The following is a 21,418-nucleotide window of genomic DNA, read 5'->3' on the forward strand; positions in this document are numbered from 1 at the left end:
AATAAATGTTGGCATTATTTGATGGAACACCAATCCTTGGCCAAATTAGCTGACATCATTTTGGCAACAGTTACAGATATCACCATCAACTCTGGTATCCTGAGCTCGAAATGATAGGAACAGTGAAGAGGAGTTCCTGCCCCATCTGCTTGCTACTCAGAGTTCCCACTACACGAGTATACACATCAATGTGGGATTAGATTGATCTGATGCCTTTTCACCATTAAGCACACTACTTTAAACTCAGACGTAAATTCTATTTAAATCCAATGGGCTACATAATGCCAATTGAAACAAACATATCTCAACTTAAAGCAGCATGTTTTTGAGGAAAGTTTAAGAGCAAGAATTGGAAGCATTTGAAAAAGCATTGATTAGAAGAAAAAGAATGAATACTGCTTTGAGAATCCATTAGATTTTTTAAAAAATAGCAATTTAACTTTGAAAAGCAAAAAACACAGTTGTGTATGTGAGAATTAGCTCACGTTGGTCAACGGTACTTCACAAAACAACTTTGCAAGATTCTTAAAATAGATTAAAATACTGTATTTTAAAGCATTTGGATTTTCTCTCTCTCCAATCTCATATTACACCTCTCTCACTTAGAGCTTTACGACTGTTCTGATCCTGAGTTCTGAGGAAGGGTCACTGAACCCGAAGCATTAACTCTGATTTCTCTCCACAGATGCTGAGCTTTTCAAACCGAAATTGTTGTTTCAGTGATCAACTAACAGTTAGTTGTTGCATGAGTACTCAAGGGCGGCCTTACATGAATTTAAAGAAAATCTGAAATTACAAACTTACATCATTACTGTCTTCACACAAGAGGGTGAAGGAAAATTTCAGAAGATTACCTAGTGGTGAGAGAGATAGAACATAGAACATTACAGCACAGTAAAGGCCCTTTGGCCCTCAGGCCCTCAATGTTGCGCCAACCTGTCAAACCAATCTGAAGCCCACCTAACCTGCACTATTCAATTTTCATCCATATGTTTATCCAATGACCATTTAAATGCCCTTAAAGATGGCAAGTCAACTGCTACTGCAGGCAGGGCATTCTACACCCTTATTACTCTCTGGATAAAGAACCTACATTTGACATCTGTCTTATATCTATCACCCCTCAATTTAAAGCTGTGACCCCTCATGCCATCTGAGGAAAAAGGCTCTCACTGTTCACCCTCTCTCACCCTCTGATTATCTGACCTGTCTCAACTAAGTCACTTCTGAACCTTCTTCTCTGTAACAAAAACAGCCTCACGTCCCTCAGCATTTCCTCATAAGACCTTCTCTCTATATACCAGGTAACATGTTGGTAAATCACCTCTGAACCCTTTTCAATGCTTCCATATCCTTCCTATTATTGCAGTGACCAGAAACGTATGCAATACTCCAAGTGCGGCTGCACCAGAGTTTTCTACAGCTGCAACATGACCTCATGGATCCTCAATCCCTCTACCAATAAAAGCTAACACACCGTACACCTTCTTAACAACCCTATCAACCTGGGTTGCAACTTTCAGAGATCTATATGTACACTGAGATCTCTCTGCTCATTCACACTACCAAGAATCTTAGCCATGATTTGGAGAAGCTGGTGTTGGACTGGGGTGGACAAAGTTAAAAATCACACAACACTTATCTGGAAGCTCTAGCTTTCAGGGCACTGCTCCTTCATCAGGTGGTTCTGGAGCAGGAGCATAAGACACAGAATTTATAGCAAAATGTTACAGTGTCATGTGGCTGAAATATATTAAACAAACTTAGATCAAGGCTTTCATCTTTTTGAATGCTTTTGCTAGTTTCAGTTCGTTAATATATAAATCCAAGAACTCTTTTTAAGTCCCATTCTTCAGATAACTTCAGATTTACTAACAAAATGTGTCATCTCAGCTCAGACAATGCATTCAAGATGTGAGGTTAAAGTCTGTCTGTGTCCCAATCTTGAGTGAGAATGGTTCTATTTCCAAAATCTTACATTGATTGACAGTAGGTTATTGAGCAAAATAAAATATAATTTGGCAAATGCAGATTCACCGCATAAACTTATATTTATGCAGGAGAGAAGAGTAAGTGTGCGCATGCTTGGTAAAGTATGTGTGCGAGTGTGATGGGGTACAAGCCTGTGAGAGGGTGCGTGCATGGCTGAGAGTGTGGGGGGGGGGTGGGGGGCATGTGCATATGAGAGAGAGTCTGTGTTAGTGAGAGACAGAGTGCGTGCAAGAGACAGAGTGCGCGCGCGCGCGCGCGCGTCTATAGTGCACTGGGGTCACCTGTAGTGTGACATGAACCCAAGGTCCCGGTTGAGGTCATCCCCATGGGTACTGAACTTGGCTATCAGCCTCTTCTAGGCACTTTGCATTGTTGCTTGGCCTGAAGTCCACCTTGGAGGATGGTCACCTGAAAGTCTGAGGCAGAATGTCCTGGACTGCTTAAGTGTTCCCCGATTGGGAGGGAACACTCCTATCAGTCGAATATTGTGTGGTGTCCATTCATCTGTTGTTGTAGCATCTGCTCAGTCTTGCCAATGTACCATGCCTCAGGGCATCCTTGCCTGCAGCGTATGAGATAGACAACATTGGTTGAGTTATGTTAGTACCTGCCGCATACATGGTGGGAGGCATCCCCGCGTGTCATGGTGGTGTCTGTATCGACATGGACACGTCTTGCAGTGGTTGCCGTGACAGGGTCTTACGGTGTTGTGGTCTATGTTGTCCTGAAGGCTGGCCAGTTTGCTGTGAATAATGATCTGTTTAAGGTTTGGCGGTTGTTTATAGACGAGAAATGGAGGCGTGGGGAAAAGTCTTCCTGCACGTGCACAAGTTTATGAGGTGAATCTGCATTTGCCAAATTATACTTCAGTTTGCTCACTACAGTGAATCCATGTCAGATTCTGCAAATCCCACTTTAGAAATAGAACCATTCTGACTCAAGATTGGGATACAAACTGACTTTAACCTCACACCTTTAATGCATTGTCTGAGCTGAGATGACACATTTTGTTACAAAACCTGAAGTTATCTTGAGAATGTGACTTAAAGCAAGTTTGGGATTTACATATTAACAAACCTAAACTAGCAAAACCATTCGAAAAGATGAAAGACTTAATCTAAGTTTGTTTAATATATTTCAGCCGCATGACACTGTAAGCTTTCACTATAAACTCTGTGTCTTATGCTCCTGCTCCACAACCACCTAATGAAGGAGCAGTGCCCCGAAAGCTAGTGCTTCCAAATCAACCTGTTAGACTATAACCTAGTGTTGTGTAAGAATCTTATCATTAGCACAGTACTCAGTGTTCCTGTTACTCCTTCCAGAGTGAATCACCTCACACTTTTCTGCATTAAACTCCATTTGGCACCTCTCATACCAGCTCTGCAGTTTATCTATGTCCCTCTGTAACCTGCAACATCCTTCAGCACTGTCCACAACTCTACAGACCGTACTGTCATCTTCAAAATACTAACCCATCCTTCTATGACCTCATCCAGATAATTTATAAAAATGACAAACAGTGGGCCCAAAACAGATCTGTACGGTACTCCACTGGTAACTGAGCTCCACAGTGAACATTCCTCATCAACCACCACCCTCAGTTTGCTAATTTCTGATCCAAACCGTTAAATCACCCTCAATCCCTTGCCTCCGTATTTTCTGAAATAGCCTACCATGGTGAACCTTATCAAACACTTTACACCACATCAACCGCTTTACCCTCATCCACCTGTTTGATCACCTTCTCAAAGAACTCAATAACGTTTGTGAGGCACGACCTACCCTTCACAAAATCGTGTTGACTATCCCTAATCAAATTATTCCTTTCCAGAGGATTATAAATCCTAACTTTTATAATCCTTTCCAACACTTTACCCACAACTGAAGTAAAGCCCACTGGTCTGTAATTACCAAGATTCTCTCTACTCCCGTTCTTATAAAAGGGAACAACATTTGCTATCCTCCAGGCTTCTGGCATTATTCCTGTAGACAATAACAACAAAGATCAAAGCCAAAGGTTCTGCAATCTCTTCCCTAGCTTCCCAAAGAATCCTAGGATAAATCCCATCCGTCCCAGGGGATTTATCTATTTTCACACTTTCCAGAATTGCTAACACCTGCTCGTTATGAACCTCAATCTAGTCTAGTCTAGTAGCCTGTATCACAGTATGTTTTCTCGACAACATGGTCTTTTTCCTATGAGCTGTATACCGGAGATGAGAGTTGATGCAGATGAGGCAATAGCAAGAGGTAGACCAGCTAGTGGGAAGGATTTTCCTGGGAAGGAACGGGATCAGCTAAAGTGTGTTTGCTTTAACGCAAGGAGTATCAAGAATAAAAGTGATGAACTTAGAGCATGGAGCAATATCTGGTGCTATGATGTTGTGGCTATAACAGAGACATGGGTTTCTCAGGGGCAGGAATGGTTGCTGGATATTCCAGGGTTTAGAGCATTTAAAAAGAATAGGGAGGGGGGGTAAAAAAAAAGAGTAGGGGGTGTAGCACTACTAATCAGAGAGGGTATCACAGCTACAGAAGCTTCCATTGTCGAGGAAGATCTGCCTTCAGAGTCAGTAAGGGTGGAAATTAGGAACAGCAAGGGAGCAGTCACCTCGTTAGGGGTTTACTACAGGCCCCCCAATAGCAGCAGGGAGATGGAAGAAAGCGTAGGTCAGCAGATTTTGGAAAAGTGTGGACGTAGTAGGGTTGTTGTAATGGGTGACTTTAACTTTCCCAATATTGATTGGAACCTCCTTCAAGCAGAAGATTGGAATGGAGCTGTTTTTGTAAGGTGTGTTCAGGAGGGTTTTCTAACTCAGTACGTTGACAGGCCGACGAGGGGAGAGGCCATTTTAGACTTGGTGCTCGGAAACGAGCCGGGGCAGGTATCAGATGTTGTGGTGGGAGAGCATTTTGGTGATAGTGACCACAACTGCCTCACATTCTACACAGCTATGGAGAAGGAGAGGATTAGGCAAAATGGGAGGATATTTAATTAGGGAAGAGGAAACTATAATGCGATTAGACATGAGTTAGGAAGCATGGACTGGGAGCAATTGTTCCATGGTAAAGGCACTATAGACATGTGGAGACTGTTTAAGGAACAGCTGTTGCAAGTGATGAATAAATATGTCCCACTGAGACAGGCAAGGGGCAAGATAAAGGAACCTTGGTTGACTAGAGAGGTGGAGCTTCTCGTCAAAAGGAAGAAGGTAGCTTACATAAGGTGGAGGCAGCTAGGGTCAAGCTCAGCTCTAGAGGATTACAGGCAGGCAAGGAAGGAGCTCAAAAATGGTCTGAAGAGAGTTCGGAGGGGGCATGAGAAAGGCTTGGCAGAATGGATTAGGGAGAACACAAAGGCATTTTACACTTATGTGAGGAATAAGAGAATGGTCAAAGAAAGAGTAGGGCCGATCAGGGATCGCATAGGGAACTTGTGTGTGGAGTCTGAGGAGGTAGTGAAAGCCCTAAATGAGATTTTTGCTTCTATCTATACGAAAGAAATGAACTTTGTAGTGAATGAAACCTTTGAAGAGCAGGTGTGCATACTGGAATGGACAGAGATAGAGGAAGCTGATGTGCTGAAAATTTTGTCAAACATTAAGATTGACAAGTTGCCAGGCCCAGACCAGATTTGTCCTTGGCTGCTTTGGGAAATGAGAAATGCAATTGCTTCGCTACTTGCGAAGATCTTTGCATCCTCGCTCTCCACTAGAGTTGTACCTGAGGACTGGAGAGAGGCAAATTTAATTCCTCTCTTCAAGAAAGGCAATAGGGAAATCCCCGGCAATTACAGACCAGTAAGTCTCACGTCTGTCATCTGCAAGGTGTTAGAAAGGATTCTGAGGGATAGGATTTATGACCATCTGGAAGAGCATGGCTTGATCAAACGCAGTCAACACGGCTTTGTGAGGGGCAGGTCATGGCTCACAAACCTTAGAGTTCTTTGAGGATGTGACTAGAAAAGTTGATGAGGGTTGGGCTGTGGATGTGGTGTATATGGACTTCAGCAAGGCATTCGATAAGGTTCCCCATGGTAGGCTCATTCAGAAGGTCAGGAGGAATGGGATACAGGGGAACTTAGCTGTCTGGATACAGAATTGGCTGGAAAAAGTGAGGACTGCAGATGCTGGAGATCAGAGCTGAAAATGTGTTGCTGGAAAAGCGCAGCAAGTCAGGCAGCATCCAAGGAACAGGAGAATCGACGTTTCGGGCATAAGCCCTTCTTCAGGAGTGAGAAAAGTTTGTCCAGCAGGCTAAGATAAAAGATAGGGAGGAGGGACTTGGGGAAGGAGCATTGGAAATGCGATAGGTGGAAGGAGGTCAAGGTGAGGGTGATAGGCCGGAGTGGGGAGGGGGCGGAGAGGTCAGGAAGAAGATTGCAGGTTAGGAAGGTGATGCTGAGTTCGAGGGTTGGGACTGAGACAAGATGGCGGGGGGGGAGGGGAAATGAGGAAACTGGAGAAATCTGAGTTCATCCCTTGCTGTTGGAGAGTTCCTAGGCGGAAGATGAGGCGCTCTTCCTCCAACCGTCGTGTTGCTATGGTCTGTTGCGAGGTGGTGCATTTTGGAAGGTTGAACTTGAAAGCTGAGTACAGGATTAAGGATAGGATTCTTGGGAGTATGGAGGAACAGAGGGATCTTGGTGTGCAGGTACATAGATTCCTTAAAATGGCCACTCAAGTGGACAGGGTTGTTAAGAAAGCATATGGTGTTTTGGCTTTCATTAACAGGGGGATTGAGTTTAAGAGTTGTGACATCTTGCTGCAGCTCTATAAAACTTTGGTTAGACTGCACTTGGAATACTGCGTCCAGTTCTGGTCACCCTATTATAGGAAAGATGTGGATGCTTTGGAGAGGGTTCAAAGGAGGTTTACCAGGATGCTGCCTGGACTGGAGGGCTTATCTTATGAAGAGAGGTTGACTGAGCTCGGACTTTTTTCATTGGAGAAAAGGAGGAGGAGAGGGGACCTAATTGAGGTATACAAGATAATGAGAGGCATAGATAGAGTCGACAGCCAGAGATTATTTCCCAGGGCAGAAATGACTAACACGAGGGGTCATAGTTTTAAGCTGGTTGGAGGAAAGTATAGAGGGGATGTCAGAGGCGGGTTCTTTACACAGAGTTGTGAGAGCATTGAATGCGTTGCCAGCAGCAGTTGTGGAAGCGAGGTCATTGGGGACTTTTAAGAGACTGCTGGACATGCATATGGTCACAGAAATTTGAGGGTGCATACATGAGGATCAATGGTCGGCACAACATCGTGGGCTGAAGGGCCTGTTCTGTGCTGTACTGTTCTATGTTCTATGTGAATACTGACGAAAAATATTCATTTAGCGCCTCTCCTCTCTCCTCTGACTCCACGCACAACTTTCCGCTACTGTCCTTGACTAGTCCTCATCTTACTCTAGCCATTCTTTTGTTCCTGACATACCGATAGAAAACTTTAGGGTTTTCCCCGATCATACCAACCAACGACTTCTCATATCCCCTTCCGACTCATTACCTCTCTCTTTAGGTCTTCCCTGGCTAACTTGTAACTCTCAAGCGCCCTAACTGAGCATCACATCTCATCTTTACTTAAGCCTCCTTCTTCCTCTTGACAAGAGATTCAACTTCTTTAGTAAACCATAGCTCCCTCATTCAGCAACGTCCTCCCTGCCTGACAGGTACATACTTATCAAAGACACGCAGTAGCCGTTCATTGAACAAGTTCAACCTTTCAATTGTGTCCATCCTCTGCAGTTTCCTTCCACAACCTATGCATCCCAAATCTTGCCTAATCACATCATAATTGCCTTTTTCCCCCCAAGCAATAACTCTTGCCCTGCGGTATATACCTATCTCTTTCCATCGCTAAAGTAAACATAACCAAATTGTGGTCACCATCACCAAAGTGCTCATCTACCTCCAAATCTAATCTGGTTCGTTACCCAGGACCAAATCCAATGTGACCTCGCCTTTTGTTGGCCTATCTACATACTGTGTCCAGAAACCCTTCTCAATACATTGGTCAAAAACTGACCCATCTAAAGTACTCACGCTATAGCATTTCCAGTCAACAATTGGAAAGTTAAAGTTCCCCATAACAACCCTGTCACTTGCACTCCTATCCAGAATTATCTTTCCAATCCTTTCCTCTACATCTCAAGAAATATTTAGAGGCCTATAGAAAGCTCCCAAGAGGGTGACCTCTCCTTTCCTGTTTCTAACCTCAGCCCATACTACCTCAGTAGACAAGTCCTCATCAAAACTCCTTTCTGCCACTGTAATACTGCCCTTGACTAACACTGCCACACCTCCCCCCTCTTTCCTGTTTTTACTGAATCCTGGAACCTGCAACAACCATTCCTGTCCCTGCTCCATTCATGTCTCCAAAATGGCCACAACATCAAAGTCCCAGGCACCACCCCATGCTGCAAGTTCACCCACCTTATTCCAGATGCTTCAAACCAACTTCCAGCCTGCTGGTACAATCTTGCAACCTTGAAATTTATTTATGACCTCATTACTCTCAAGCTACTGTACACTGGAGCTATAATTCATGTTCCCATCCCTCTGCTGAATTAGTTTAAACCCTCCCGAACAGCATTAGCGAATATCCCCCTCAGAATATCGGTACGCCTCTGGTTCAGGTGTAGACCCATCCCATTTGTAGAGATCCCACCCACCCCAGAATGAGCCCCAATTATCCTGGTATCTTAATTTTTATGGCTGTTACCATTTGTCCTATTTTACAAATCGAATTGAATCGATTCAAATTGAATTCATTGTCACATGTACTGAGGCACAGTGAAAAGCTTTGTCTTGCGAGCAATACAGGCAGATCACAGAGTTCAGCAGCATAGATATGTAAATAAGAAGCAAACAATAGGTAAACAGCGGCAAGTTTTCTGACTCAAATAAAACTCAAATCCCATTTTTAAGGACGGAGAGGCAGCAATTGTCACATGCTCTAAATATAGTTTTCCCATTTACATGTCCCTGTTACTGACTGATTCACAAGTGAGAAAGAAGCTTGTTGTTAACAGCCCATTCTTTGTGGGCGAGAAGAGCAGCTTGCAAACACCATCTCAAACACCATGTACAATCCAACAACATCGTGAGCCATCCAACGTCCCTCCTGCTCTCAATTATTCACAGAGAAGCAGGAAGGCTGGTTGAACTGATCAAAACAACTTTCTGGCTTGTTAGCAGATAATGGAACTAAACAGTTCTTGAAAGTAAGGGTTTTGTTTCACTGCTGGCGTCCTGGGTTCACATTCAGTTCAGACTCACAGGATAGAACACCCTCCAGTCTGCTGGCTATGAAATGAATCACATCCAACACATTGTGCTGAACATGTGTTGGAACCATATTACATACAGGCCAGCACTTGCATTGTATTTAAATTTGTTGGCATGTGGATTATTGATGCCATTCAGGATGCCAACACCAAATTTGCCAATTATAAAGAGTTGGTGGGTGGTGTTAAGTATCTGGAGGTCATGTAAAGGGCACAGCAAGCTAATGCTACTTACATTTTAGCCATATTTTAATAGTTTGCCTTTCTTTCTCTATTGCCGCTCTCAGTCTCCACAAGAGCCTGTATGTGAAATCTATGATTCTTCAAGCACCGATACTGGGATCAGCAGGAATCTTCCTCTTTAAAACACAGCCCAAAAAAGGTCAAGGAAGTCTTCCAGTTCAAAGCCAGTTTAGTTTTTTTAAAAATGTAGTCTTGTTACAATGCAGGAAGCATAGCAGCTAATACTCATGCAGCAAGCTCACACAAACAGGAATACGTTAGTGAGAAGGATGTCCACTTTTATTTTGGGATATTGATAGAGGATAAATATTGGCCAACACCCTGGGGATGACTCATTGGCTTGTCATCCAAATTGCGCATTGGAATCTTTTTCACCTGCACAAACCAATGCCCCATCTGTTTACTTAAGGAGTCAGCCAAAAGATAGCACCTCCAACAGTGCAGCCCTCCCTCAGCACATCCAGTGTGATTTTCATACTCTGGTAGAAACAGCAGATGTCCGGCAGGGCAGGTGAATACCTGAATAAGGGTGCTTTTATGGAAGCATTAGTAATTAGTATTTTTTAAGGGATTTGTACAAAGTAATACATGACAAGGTGATCAACAGACAATCCTATCTGTGGCCACAAGCAAGATGCCATCAACATTACGACAGGTCAAGTTCTACTTGTCAAGTGATTATGAGGAAGTGTTTGCTCAAAATCTCGGGTCAGAGAGACACGTGCAGAACATAGTTTCTTCAGGAAGGATACCTGGATATTTGACAGTATTTGACCAGCAGTACATGATAATAGTGTTCAGATGGGCCTGAAACTTGGCTCTGCTGTTGTGCAGTGATCAGAGTGGCACAGAGCCCCTTACAGACATCTCATGTAGCATTGGTCCTGCTTGACCAGCGAACAAACAAATGCTCGAGTTCCAAAATACATAGTCATTTGACAATAGATTTTAGCATGCATCTTGGATTTTCTTTTTATTCATTTCCCCAAACCACTTCCTCTGTCCCATCTGCTTACAGTACAACTTCAGTTAACTAACTAAATTTCCAATCTAGGTGGAAAAAGTACTAAAAAGAAAGATATGCAAAAAGCAACAACACCGCAGCTTAACTCAAACATTGTAAATTGTTTTCTTGGGATCTTGTGTAAGGCCTTCTGAAAGCTTGCAGTATACTTTGGAGGCACATTTTGGGGTAATAATAATCTAGATTGAAAAAAAGACGACTCTATTTCTGTTTTCTTGCACCAGCTATGAATGCTACCAAGATATCAGAGACCGGGCAACCTTTTAACTTAAATAAGGATCTGGGCCTTGTTTACCTCAAAAGACCCGAAGGAAACAGAAGCGAAACAGAAATCCAAAGACCAACGCAAATGACAGAGTCCCCTTCTGAAATGTTAACCTCCTGCCAGATCTACTGCATATTCCTATCCAACTATTTCAGCTTTCTTCCACCCACCCATCCCTGCATTCTCAATTTCTCCAACTACCTAAAAGACCAGTTTATAAACTGACGCATTTCATTTAATGTTCACATTTGGCTGTACAGGTTCGACAGCACTAAGAAACCGAGCATATAACATCAGATAATGCTGAAGCAGCAAGATGGTGAATGGCACAGCATATGCAAAACTTTCATTTTCATCCCTGGTGCTAAAATGTACATAGGACTTCCCAAATTAATCAACATATAACACCACAAAGCAAATTACAGAATAATTGCGATTCTTATGTTATTGAGCTTCTTCAAAAAAAACCTGGGCTAGGAAGAGAAAGCCAAATTAAGAAACTAGAATTTCTGGTGCCTGGTTCATTTTTCTGCATTGACCCACTGCAGGATCTTTATCCAAGCCCAAATTAATCTTTACTTTGCAAAAATGTCTTAGCAACTAGTTGGAAAAGATGCGCAAATTACTATGAATATTAAATCATAAAATGTCCACAGAGCACAGTGCCAATTGATTGGTTAGCAATCACTCTAATCAAAAAATCCTACCCAGTACTGTACAAAGATAGTGGCTCTCAAACGAGAAGCGAGTGTGAAAGATTCTAACTGCTATCATAGTTGCATAGCAAAAACCATTAACTTCCTTCAAAGTTTTCCACGATCGGCAGATGGGATGGGCAAGAGAAATAGGCCCCTGATCTCTGCAGCAATGGCTCAGCTATTAGGAAATCTATGGAGGACTTTCTCCCTTCCCAATACCCCTTTGAGTGATTCATTCCATGTACTACATCCCATTGGACAGTTCCAGGAACAAGAAGATTGGGAAAACTTCCAATACAGATTGAAATAACTCCACAGAAGCCAATATTCCATCGCCAAGTCACCCTTTATTTATACATGGAGAGTCCTTGACACTGATACAGCTCCCTCAGAGCCTGACACCCTTGTTCTTACCTGTCAGCCAGGGCTCCCTGATTTGGACTGGATGAAGAGCCCCATCAGGGAACTCACTTTCTGAGGTCCATCTGGCTGACCTGGTAATAATCACTGTATCGGTGTACACTCTGATATAGCAATGAGGAACACCAGCATACTATGCAAAAATCTATTAACCTTTGAAGTTGAGCCAATTGCTACCAGTTATTTGGCTTTTATAAATCACATCTATAGTGGGCAGTGAGTTGTGATCCATGAAGATTGAAAAAAGAAAGAGAAACAAACTAATTTGAGTAGTAGTTCGATGAATCAATGTTTAAGTGTTACAAGCTTCAGCCTTAACAATGGAAAGAGTACTTGAAGAAAGAATACAAACTTTACAGCATCGGCAAGAATGAGTAGGAGACACAAAGAGGATCATGTGCATATTTGGAGCTTAGAAAGAACAGGAGACAAAAGTTCAGAAAATCAATGACTGCAGCAGCAGGAATTGATCAAATAAAGTCAGGACAATTTGAAACAGAGTTACAAGAAACAAAGGGTTTGTTCTAGGGCAAGCAATAATCAATACACATTATGAAATTAGCTTTGAATACAGTACTCCTTGCACTATCAAGCTGCAATGTCTCATGGTCTTATGACTTCATCTATAATGACAAAAAAAAAGCCTATACTTTTGTTCCCATTGTGGAGTTATGCAAGCCCCCAGAGGATAAAAATGGTTTCAATATTGCTGCAATCACTTCCTAAAACAAAAAATGCTTATCCCATTCAAAAGCATATTCTTTTTTTCTTTTGATTTAATGTCTCATTCAAATTTTCCCCACTCTTTTCTGAGTTGGTGTAAAGTTTTGTTTCCAAGGCAGGGTGAAGGTGGATGGATAAGAATATGCTTTTGTAATTGCAATAGCACTGCACGCATTTTACAGCTTTTCAATCAAGAAACAAGCTACTTCTAATTGGTATCAAAATTGAGCAACAAAAACATTGCAAACTTATATATTTATTTTCTCTTTCACTATCTTGGGTCTTCCTCTCTCAGGGATGTGGGGCTGGAAATGGCCAGGGATATGATTCCCAGGTGGGACTGGTCTTCCACTATGTTGTAACAGAGCAATGAGTTGAGAACTGCATAGGAATTTTTGTCAAATCTATGTTCTTTGTGCTTCCAGTGGGATGTCAAGCATGGAGTGTCTATAGCAAGACTCTCTGCATTACTGTTGTGAATGATTTAACTGCTTTAAACAGAGGATTTTGTATTCACCCATTCACATTGGGATCCAGATCCCCAAGTAGTGACAGCTCATTCAACAGAGGGAAAACCAACCAGCCCCAGTTCTATATGACTTAACTTCGTATCCCTTGCCCTGTTCAATCAGCCTTATGTTCTTTGCATGGTATGATCTGCCTGTACTGCACACAAAACAACTTTTCACTGTATCCAGGCAAAAAGTAACGATAAATCAAATCAATTGGAATGTTCATTAAAAATATGACGATGCTGAAATACCTTGTAAGGTCACTCTTAACAAATAGCATTAATAGGCTAATGAGGTATTCGGCATTATTGAGAGTAGAGTTGGCAGGAGTTGGACTGAGGGACACAGTGTCTGAACATTCTTATTCTTTATAACTTGGTTTATGGTACTTAATCTGAATCAAACCAGCACAATTGCACAAACTTGGTTTGTATTCTCTCATATATTAATGTTTTGAAGAGCAATCCAATGAGGTTGCTCAAAGTACTAAAAGGATTCAACAGGATAAAGGCAGGAAACCTTCACTCTACTAGTAAAGAGCAAAGAACCAACCTTAAAATGAGAACAAGGGTCTTTCTGAAGGAAACATCACACAAAAGGACAATGAAAATCTAGAGGTTTGGGGCACTGGTAATCAATTGGTACTTTCAGGACTGAGATGAGTAAAGACTTGAAGAAAGTTGAGTAAATGGAATCAAAACGCCTGGTCAGTCATCATCAAATTGAATACAACTCCACCTAATTTATTCCCACTCCAGAAGGACTGAATCTCAGAGTCCTTCACCATAGCCAATAATATCTCCAAATTGTTGATGGGAAATGGAGCAGCTAGGAGCAAAAGGAATGGACTACTCTTGTTCATGTTGAAGAAATTATTTAGATACAGTGCAGATTAGAGTGGTGCTGGAAAAGCACAGCAGGTCAGGCAGCATCCGAGGAGCAGGAAATTCAACATTTCAAGCAAAAGCCCTCTGTTCCTGATGGAGGGCTTTTGCCAGAAACGTCGATTATCCTGCTCCTCAGTTGCTGCCTGACCTGCTGTGCTTTTCCAGCACCACTCTAATCTAGACTCTGGTTTCCAGCGTCTGCAATCCAGTGTAGATACAGTGTAACTTGTCTCACTACCCTTGCGTACCAAACAAATTCAGTATAATGAAACAGAAAATTCAGTATAATGGAAAAAAAAATTCCGAAACTGTGTTTTCACAAAATACAATACAAATAAAAATGTTTAGAAAGTAAATAAACAGAACTTAGTTACTTTTGTCTCCTGCTCCAGGGAAGAACCTGAGCCGGTCTTTCCTTTTCTTTTCTTCAGGAGCCAAGGGAAGTGGTTTGGAGCCATGGTTTAGGTTCCCAGGGTCTTTGCTGCCCCCACCAATCATGGTGCTGGTGTTCCTCATGGGCGGAGCTGGAGGCTTGTCTTCCACTTCACCATTATCTGACATCTTCAGTTGCCACTACCTGTCACTGTGAAAACAAAGACAGCAAGATTGGAGATTTAGGATTGCTTTTCCTCCCCAAATAAAAAAGGGATAGAGAGAGGGGAAGAGGCAGGAGACAAACACAGAGAGAGAGAGAGAGAGAGAGAGAGAGAGAGAGAGAGAGAGAGAGAGAGAGAGAGAGAGAGAGAGAGAGAGAGAGAGAGAGAGAGAGAGAGAGAGAGAGAGAGAGAGAAACAGCATTACACCCTGTGTAAACTTTAACAACAAACTTGAATAATTTTCACCTGGTTCACGTTACCATACCTGGATCGTGTCTGAAGTACTTATTTTATATCTGCTTGGCGGCAGTCTAGTAACATGGGCACCACACTAGATATTGGGTAAGTGGCCTCACAATGTTTTTTTTAAAACTCCCTACCCAACCATCTCTGTCTCCACCATATATAACTCCAGGACTTTGAATTTGAATTTGAATTAGTTTGGCAGAAGGGAATGTTCCATTCTCCAACAACCATGAGAATCTTAAATAAAATGCATTTGAAAAATACTTCAACTTAACACATTGTAATGGCAAATTTGTGGTGAATTACACCAAATAGTAGACAAGATCAGTTCCAAGCCATTAATACATTAAAAAAAAATCAAATCTTTCTCTTTGTGCAAGAAAAATGATTGACACTAGAGTAAATTAAGAAAATCTACTGCCACGGCTTGGCGAGTCAGCAAGTCAGAGTCATAGACATGTACAGCATGGAAACAGACCATTCGGTCCAACTCATCCATGCCAAGCAGATATCCCAAACCAATCTAGTTCCCCCTGCCAATACCCAGCACATATCCCTCCATACCCTTCCTATTCATATACCCATCCAAATGCCCCTTAAATGTTGCAAAAGTACCAGCCTCCACCACTTCCTCTGACAGCTCATTCCATACACGTACCACCCATTGCATGAAAAAATTGCCCCTTGGGTCTCTTTTATATCTTTGCGCTCTCACCCTAAACCTATGCCCTCTAGTTCTGGACTCCCTGACCTCAGGGAAGAGACTTTGTCTATTTATCCTATCCACACCCCTCATGATTTTATTAACCTCTATAAAGGTCACCCCTCAGCCTCCGACGCTCCAGGGAAAAAAGCCCCAGCCTGTTCAACGTCTCCCAATAGCTCAAATCCTCCAACCCTGGCAACATCCTTGTAAGTCTTTTCTGAACCCTTTCAAGTTTCACATTATCCTTCCAATAGGAAGGAGACCAGAATTACACACAATATTCCAAAAGGGGCCTAACCAATGACCTGTACAGCCACAACATGACCTCCCATCTTGTGTACTCAATATTCTGACCAATAAAGGAAAGCGTACCAAATGCCTTCTTCACTATCCTATCCATCTGCGACTCCACTTTCAAGGAGCTATGAACCTGCACTCCAAGGTCTCTTTGTTCAGCAACACTCCCTAGGACCTCACCATTAAGTGTAGAAGTCCTGCTAAGATTTGCTTTCCTAAAATGCAGCACCTCACATTTACCTAAATTAAACTCCATCTGCCACTCATCAGCCTATTAGCCCATCTGGTCAAGATCCTGTTGTAATCTGAGGTAACCTGCTTTGCTGTCCATTACACCTCCAATTTTGGGTGTCATCTGCAAACCTACGAACTGTACCTCTTATGTTCACATTCAAATCATTTATACAAATGACGAAAAGTAGTGGACCCAGCACCCATCCTTGTGGCACTCCATTGGTCACAGGCCTCCAGTCTGAAAACCAATCTGCCACCAACATCTGACATCTACCTTTGAGCCAGTTCTGTATCCAAATGGCTAGTTCTCCATGTATTCCATGAGATCTAACCTTGTCGAATGCCTTACTTAAGTCCATATAGATCAGGTCCGCTGCTCTACCTTCATCAATCCTCTTGGTTACTTCTTCTTCAAAAAAAACTCAATCAAGTTTGTGAGACATGATCTTCCACACACAAAGCCATGTTGACTATCCCTAATTAGTCCTTGCCTTTCCAAACACACGTACATCCTGTCCCTCAGGATTCCTTCTAACAGCATGCCCACCACCGACATCAGGCTCACTGGTCTATAGTTCCCTGGCTTGTCCTTATCACCTTTGTTACACAGTGGCACCACGTCAGCCAAGTCTTCCGGCACCTCACCTGTGACTATCAATGATACAAACATCTCAGCAAAGGACCCAGCAATCACTTCCCTAGCTTCCCACAGAGTTCGAGGATATATCCGGTTAGATCCTGGGGATTTATCCAGCTTTATGCATTTCTAGACATCCAGCACTTCCTCCTCTGTAATATGGACATTTTGCAACATATCACCATCTATTTCCCTACATTCTCTACCTTCCATGTCCTTTTCCACTAATGCAAAATATTCATTTAGTATCTCTCCCATTTTCTGCGGTTCCACACAAAGGCCGCCTTGCTGATCTTTGAGGGGCCCTATTCTCTCCCTAGTTACCCTTTTGTCCTTAATGTATTTGTAAAAACCCTTTGGATTCTCTTTAACTCTATTTGCCAAAGCTCATGTCCCCTTGTTGCCTTCCTGGTTTCCCTCTTAAGTATACTCCTACTGCCTTTATTCTCTAAGGATCCACTCGATCTATCCTGTCCATGCCTGACGTATGCTTCCTTCTTTTTCTTAATCAAACCCTCAATTTCTTTAGTCATCCAGCATTCCCTGTACCTACCAGCCTTTCCTTTCACCTTAATAGGAATATACTTTCTCTGGACCCTCGTAATCTCATTTCTGAAGGCTTCCCATTTTCCAGCCGTCCCTTTACCCGTGAACATCTGCCCCCAATCAGCTTTCGAAAGTTCTTGCCTAGTACCGTCAAAATTGGCCTTTCTCCAATTTAGAACTTCAACTTTTAGATCTGGTCTATCCTTTTCCATCACTATTTTAAAACTAATAAAAGTATGGTCGCTGGTACCAAAGTGCTCCCACACAGACATCACAGTCACCTGCCCTGCCTTATTTTCCAAGATTAGATCAGGTTTTGCACCTTCTCTCGTAGGTACATCCACATACCGAATCAGAAAATTTTCTTGTACACGCTTAACAAATTCTCCTCCATCTAAACCTTTAACACTATGGCAGTCCAAGTCTATGTTTGGAAAGTTAAAATCCCCTACCATAACCACCCTATTATTCTTACAGATAACCTAGATCTCCTTACAAATGTGTTTCTCAATTTCCCTCCGACTATTAGGGGGTCTATAATACAATCCCAATAAGGTGATCATCCCTTTCTTATTTCTCAGTTCCACCCAAATAACTTCCCTGGATGTATTTCTGGGAATATCCTCCCTCAGCACAGCTATAATACTATTCCTTATCAAAAATACCACTCCCCCTCCTCTCTTGCCTCCCTTTCTATCCTTCCTGTAGCATTTGTATCCTGGAACATTAAGCTGCCAGTCCTGTCCATCCCCGAGCCATGTTTCTGTAATTGCTATGATATCCCAGTCCCATGTTCCTAACCATGCCCTGAGTTCACCTGCCTTCTCCGTTAGGCTTCTTGCATTGAAATAAATGCAGTTTAATTTATCAGTCCTCCCTTGTTCTCTGCTTTGTCCCTGCCTGCCCTGTTTGACTCGTTTCTTTTCTCAACTGTAGCAGTCTCAGATTGATCTCTTTCCTCACTATCTCCCTGGGTCCCACCCCCCACCTTAATAGTTTAAATCCTCCTGAGCAGCTGTAGCAAATCTCCCTGTCAGTATATTAGTCCCCTTCCAATTTAGGTGCAATCTGTCCTTCTTGTACAGGTCACTTCTACCTCAGAAGAGATTCCAATGATCCAAATTAATTTAAAATTATCACCAAGAGAACAAAGGGAGAATTTAGAAGAATTTTTTTGTGAAAATAACTGTCAAGGTGTGGAATGCCTCATAAGAAAGAGTGTCAGAAGGAAAATCTGTTTAAGTGAAGAGAACAAGCTTTTGAAGAAGAAACTCAATGAGTGATGAGAAGACAGGGAATATGGTTAAGTCGAAACAATTTTCAGAGAATGATCACAACCATAACGGGTCAGATGCTTTCCTTCTGTGTAGCGAAAGTCTCTGATTTGAGAAATGATGTAGAAAGGAAGGAAGAGCTTGCACTTATATAGAGAGTGTTACATTACCTCCAGATGTCCCAAAAGTGCTCAAAAACTAACAGTGAACATTTGAATTGTAGTCACTGTTCTGCTGCAGGAAGTCTGACTCCAAGTTGAGACACAGACAGACTCCAAACAAGACCTCACACTTAAAATGCATCATCTGACCGGAGTGGTCGCCTCCTTTATATTGGTAACACCTGGAGTTATCTCTGGGCAGTGACTTGAAAGAAATTTTGGGATTTGCATATTAATCAATTAAAACCTACACTTCCATTCTAACTGATTAAAGATTTAAGAGCCATCTTACGTGTGTTCAATTCATTCGCATGAGTTAGATGACCCTTTGATCTTTCCTCACAAATTCCATGTCTAAGGTCTTCCTTTCTCACTAGCACCTAATAAGGAGCAGAGCTCCGAAAGCTAGCGTTTTCAAATAAACCTGTTGGACTATAACCTGGTGTTGTGTGACTTCTGACTTTGTCTACTCCAGTCCAACACTGGCACCTCCACATCACTGCTGCAGGAACAACCACCTCTAAAATGTGCTTTATAAGCCACCATAAACTCAAAGATTTAAATTATGGCACTTGAGAGACTAATATTTGTCAGAACAGCAGGGAGAGCTTTTTTGTTCTCCAAACTAGCTCCAGGAAACCTTTCAATGTCCATCTAAATGAGGTAGACAAGGTCTTGATTGAATACATTTATCTGAAAAAAATGGCACCTCTGACAAGGCAGCACTTCACTGGAGTATCAGCCTATATTCATACTTGCAGGTCTCTTGATTAGGACTTAAAAAACTCTTCACCTTCTGACTCAGAGATACTACACACTGAGTCACAGGTGATAACAAAGCAGAAATGTTACACAGGTATGGTACACAATCATATAAAATTGCACATCAACCTAGATCCAAAATGCAATGCTTTGCATCTGAGGACTTCTTTTTATGTAATGGCAGAGGTAGTTCATTTACCGCTTGGAGAGAATATACCTGACAAAAACAGGACAAAGAAATGGCAGTGGCATGATGTGGGAAAGTTGCTGTTGGAGATGAGACCATGATTTCAAAATAATGCAAACTGAAGGGGGAGAAAAAGCACTAAACAAGACCACAAGCACATCTTCAAAGTCAAAAGACTGTTGGACTAATTCACACTCCAGCGACACAGATAATAGCTTCCCAGATGGCAAACAGCTTGTAGTGTTTTTCACCCATACTAGTATGTTCCCAGAAGGGTTATTTGAGCTAGTTCACTGCCATTCATGCTCTTTTAAATTGGCTTCCTTTTGGACCTATCTACTCACTGGGGGTGGAGGATACATCACTCAAGAATATCTACAAAACAGGCATTGTCTTTGGATAACCACAGGGTTTATTGCATGATAGCATTAAATCAACTACTGTATGTTGTGCCAGGAATAATTATCTGGCACCTTAGGGAGTTGGTACAGAGACATTGCTCCCTCCAAAAGCTAGAGTAGAATGCCTCATCATCATCTGTATGGTGGAGATCAATTAGATGGGCATAGTCAACTCACCCCTTCATTACCTTAGACAGGAACATGAACACAAAAAGCTAAGTTGGCACAGCACAATATACAGAAAGTACTGCACCAATTAAGGTGACAGCACTTCAGGTGCCCACTACCCACTTGGGCAGAAGGCACTTTTGTGAAGAACTGGGGAGCTATCCTGATATTTCATAGAATCATAGAATCCCAACAGTGTGGAAGCAGGCCATTCAGCCCAAGTGCACACCACCCTCTGAAGAGCATCCCATTCAGAACCACCCCTACTCTATCCCTGTACCCTGCATTTCTTATGACTAACCGACCTAGCCGACACATCCCTGGACATAATGGGCAATTTAGCATGGCCAATCCACCTAACACCAGGAGAACGTGCGAACTCTACCTAATCACCCAAGAGTGGAATTGAGAGTGGAAGTGCTGTCCACTGAGCCACCATGCCTCCCAGCATCACTCAGAAAAAACAAATGAATTGGTCTACTGTCACCTGATTGTGGCCAAATGGCCTGTTCATCACAACAGTACGCCATTTTAAAATTATCTGACATCAAGTCAGACAGTATACTTTAATAATCTAATTTTTTTCCTCAAGTCAGGAACAGAGGATCAAAAACAGAGATGGCATAAACAAAATGAGATTTAGTGATTTGGAAAACATTGCCTGAAAGAGAGTGAGGAAGCAGATTCAAGTGTAACTTTAATTTTTTTCCCCACTTCAAGTATTTATCTAAATTCTGTTCAGGGGGTTGAGAAAGAAGAATTGAAGACTAGGATTAATTAGATAGCTGTACCAAAAATGCCAACACAGGCACAATTTGTGAACATTTTCATTCTGCATGATACACCAGTAGATCATAGTTTCAGCAACCTAGTCAGGAAAGTTACTCAGTCTGCTATTTATGGCACTAAGGATCACATCACATTTCCACTAAATTGATTTCACTTTAATTAAATAAAACACTTGTCCCCATCCTCCTGGCTCAGGTCTGCTGCAAAGAGATTAAACCAGAGCTTTTTAAAATGTTCCCACGATAGTCCATCGTTAATAGATTTATTAGTAACAGTCCGTGGGACAATTAAAAAATGTTATACTTAAACCAGCCAGGACTGTGCAATACTGTGACTGTATCTTCAAACTGTTCACTAACA

At 42.2% G+C, this 21,418-nt stretch overlaps 1 protein-coding gene across 5 annotated transcripts in view; it reads right to left on the reverse strand.

The window, feature by feature from the left end:
- pak1 (p21 protein (Cdc42/Rac)-activated kinase 1) overlaps nt 1-21,418 on the reverse strand; it is a 229,038-nt gene that overhangs the window by 95,061 nt on the left and 112,559 nt on the right. For all 5 annotated transcript variants that reach the window (XM_072576856.1, XM_072576859.1, XM_072576860.1 and 2 more), the window contains exon 2: nt 14,429-14,637. In XM_072576856.1, the coding sequence (XP_072432957.1) occupies nt 14,429-14,615 (187 nt within the window). In that variant the 5' untranslated portion in view covers nt 14,616-14,637. The remainder of the gene's footprint in view (nt 1-14,428; nt 14,638-21,418) is intronic.

This window comes from Chiloscyllium punctatum, chromosome 9, assembly GCF_047496795.1.
Source record: "Chiloscyllium punctatum isolate Juve2018m chromosome 9, sChiPun1.3, whole genome shotgun sequence".
Taxonomy (NCBI): domain Eukaryota; kingdom Metazoa; phylum Chordata; class Chondrichthyes; order Orectolobiformes; family Hemiscylliidae; genus Chiloscyllium; species Chiloscyllium punctatum.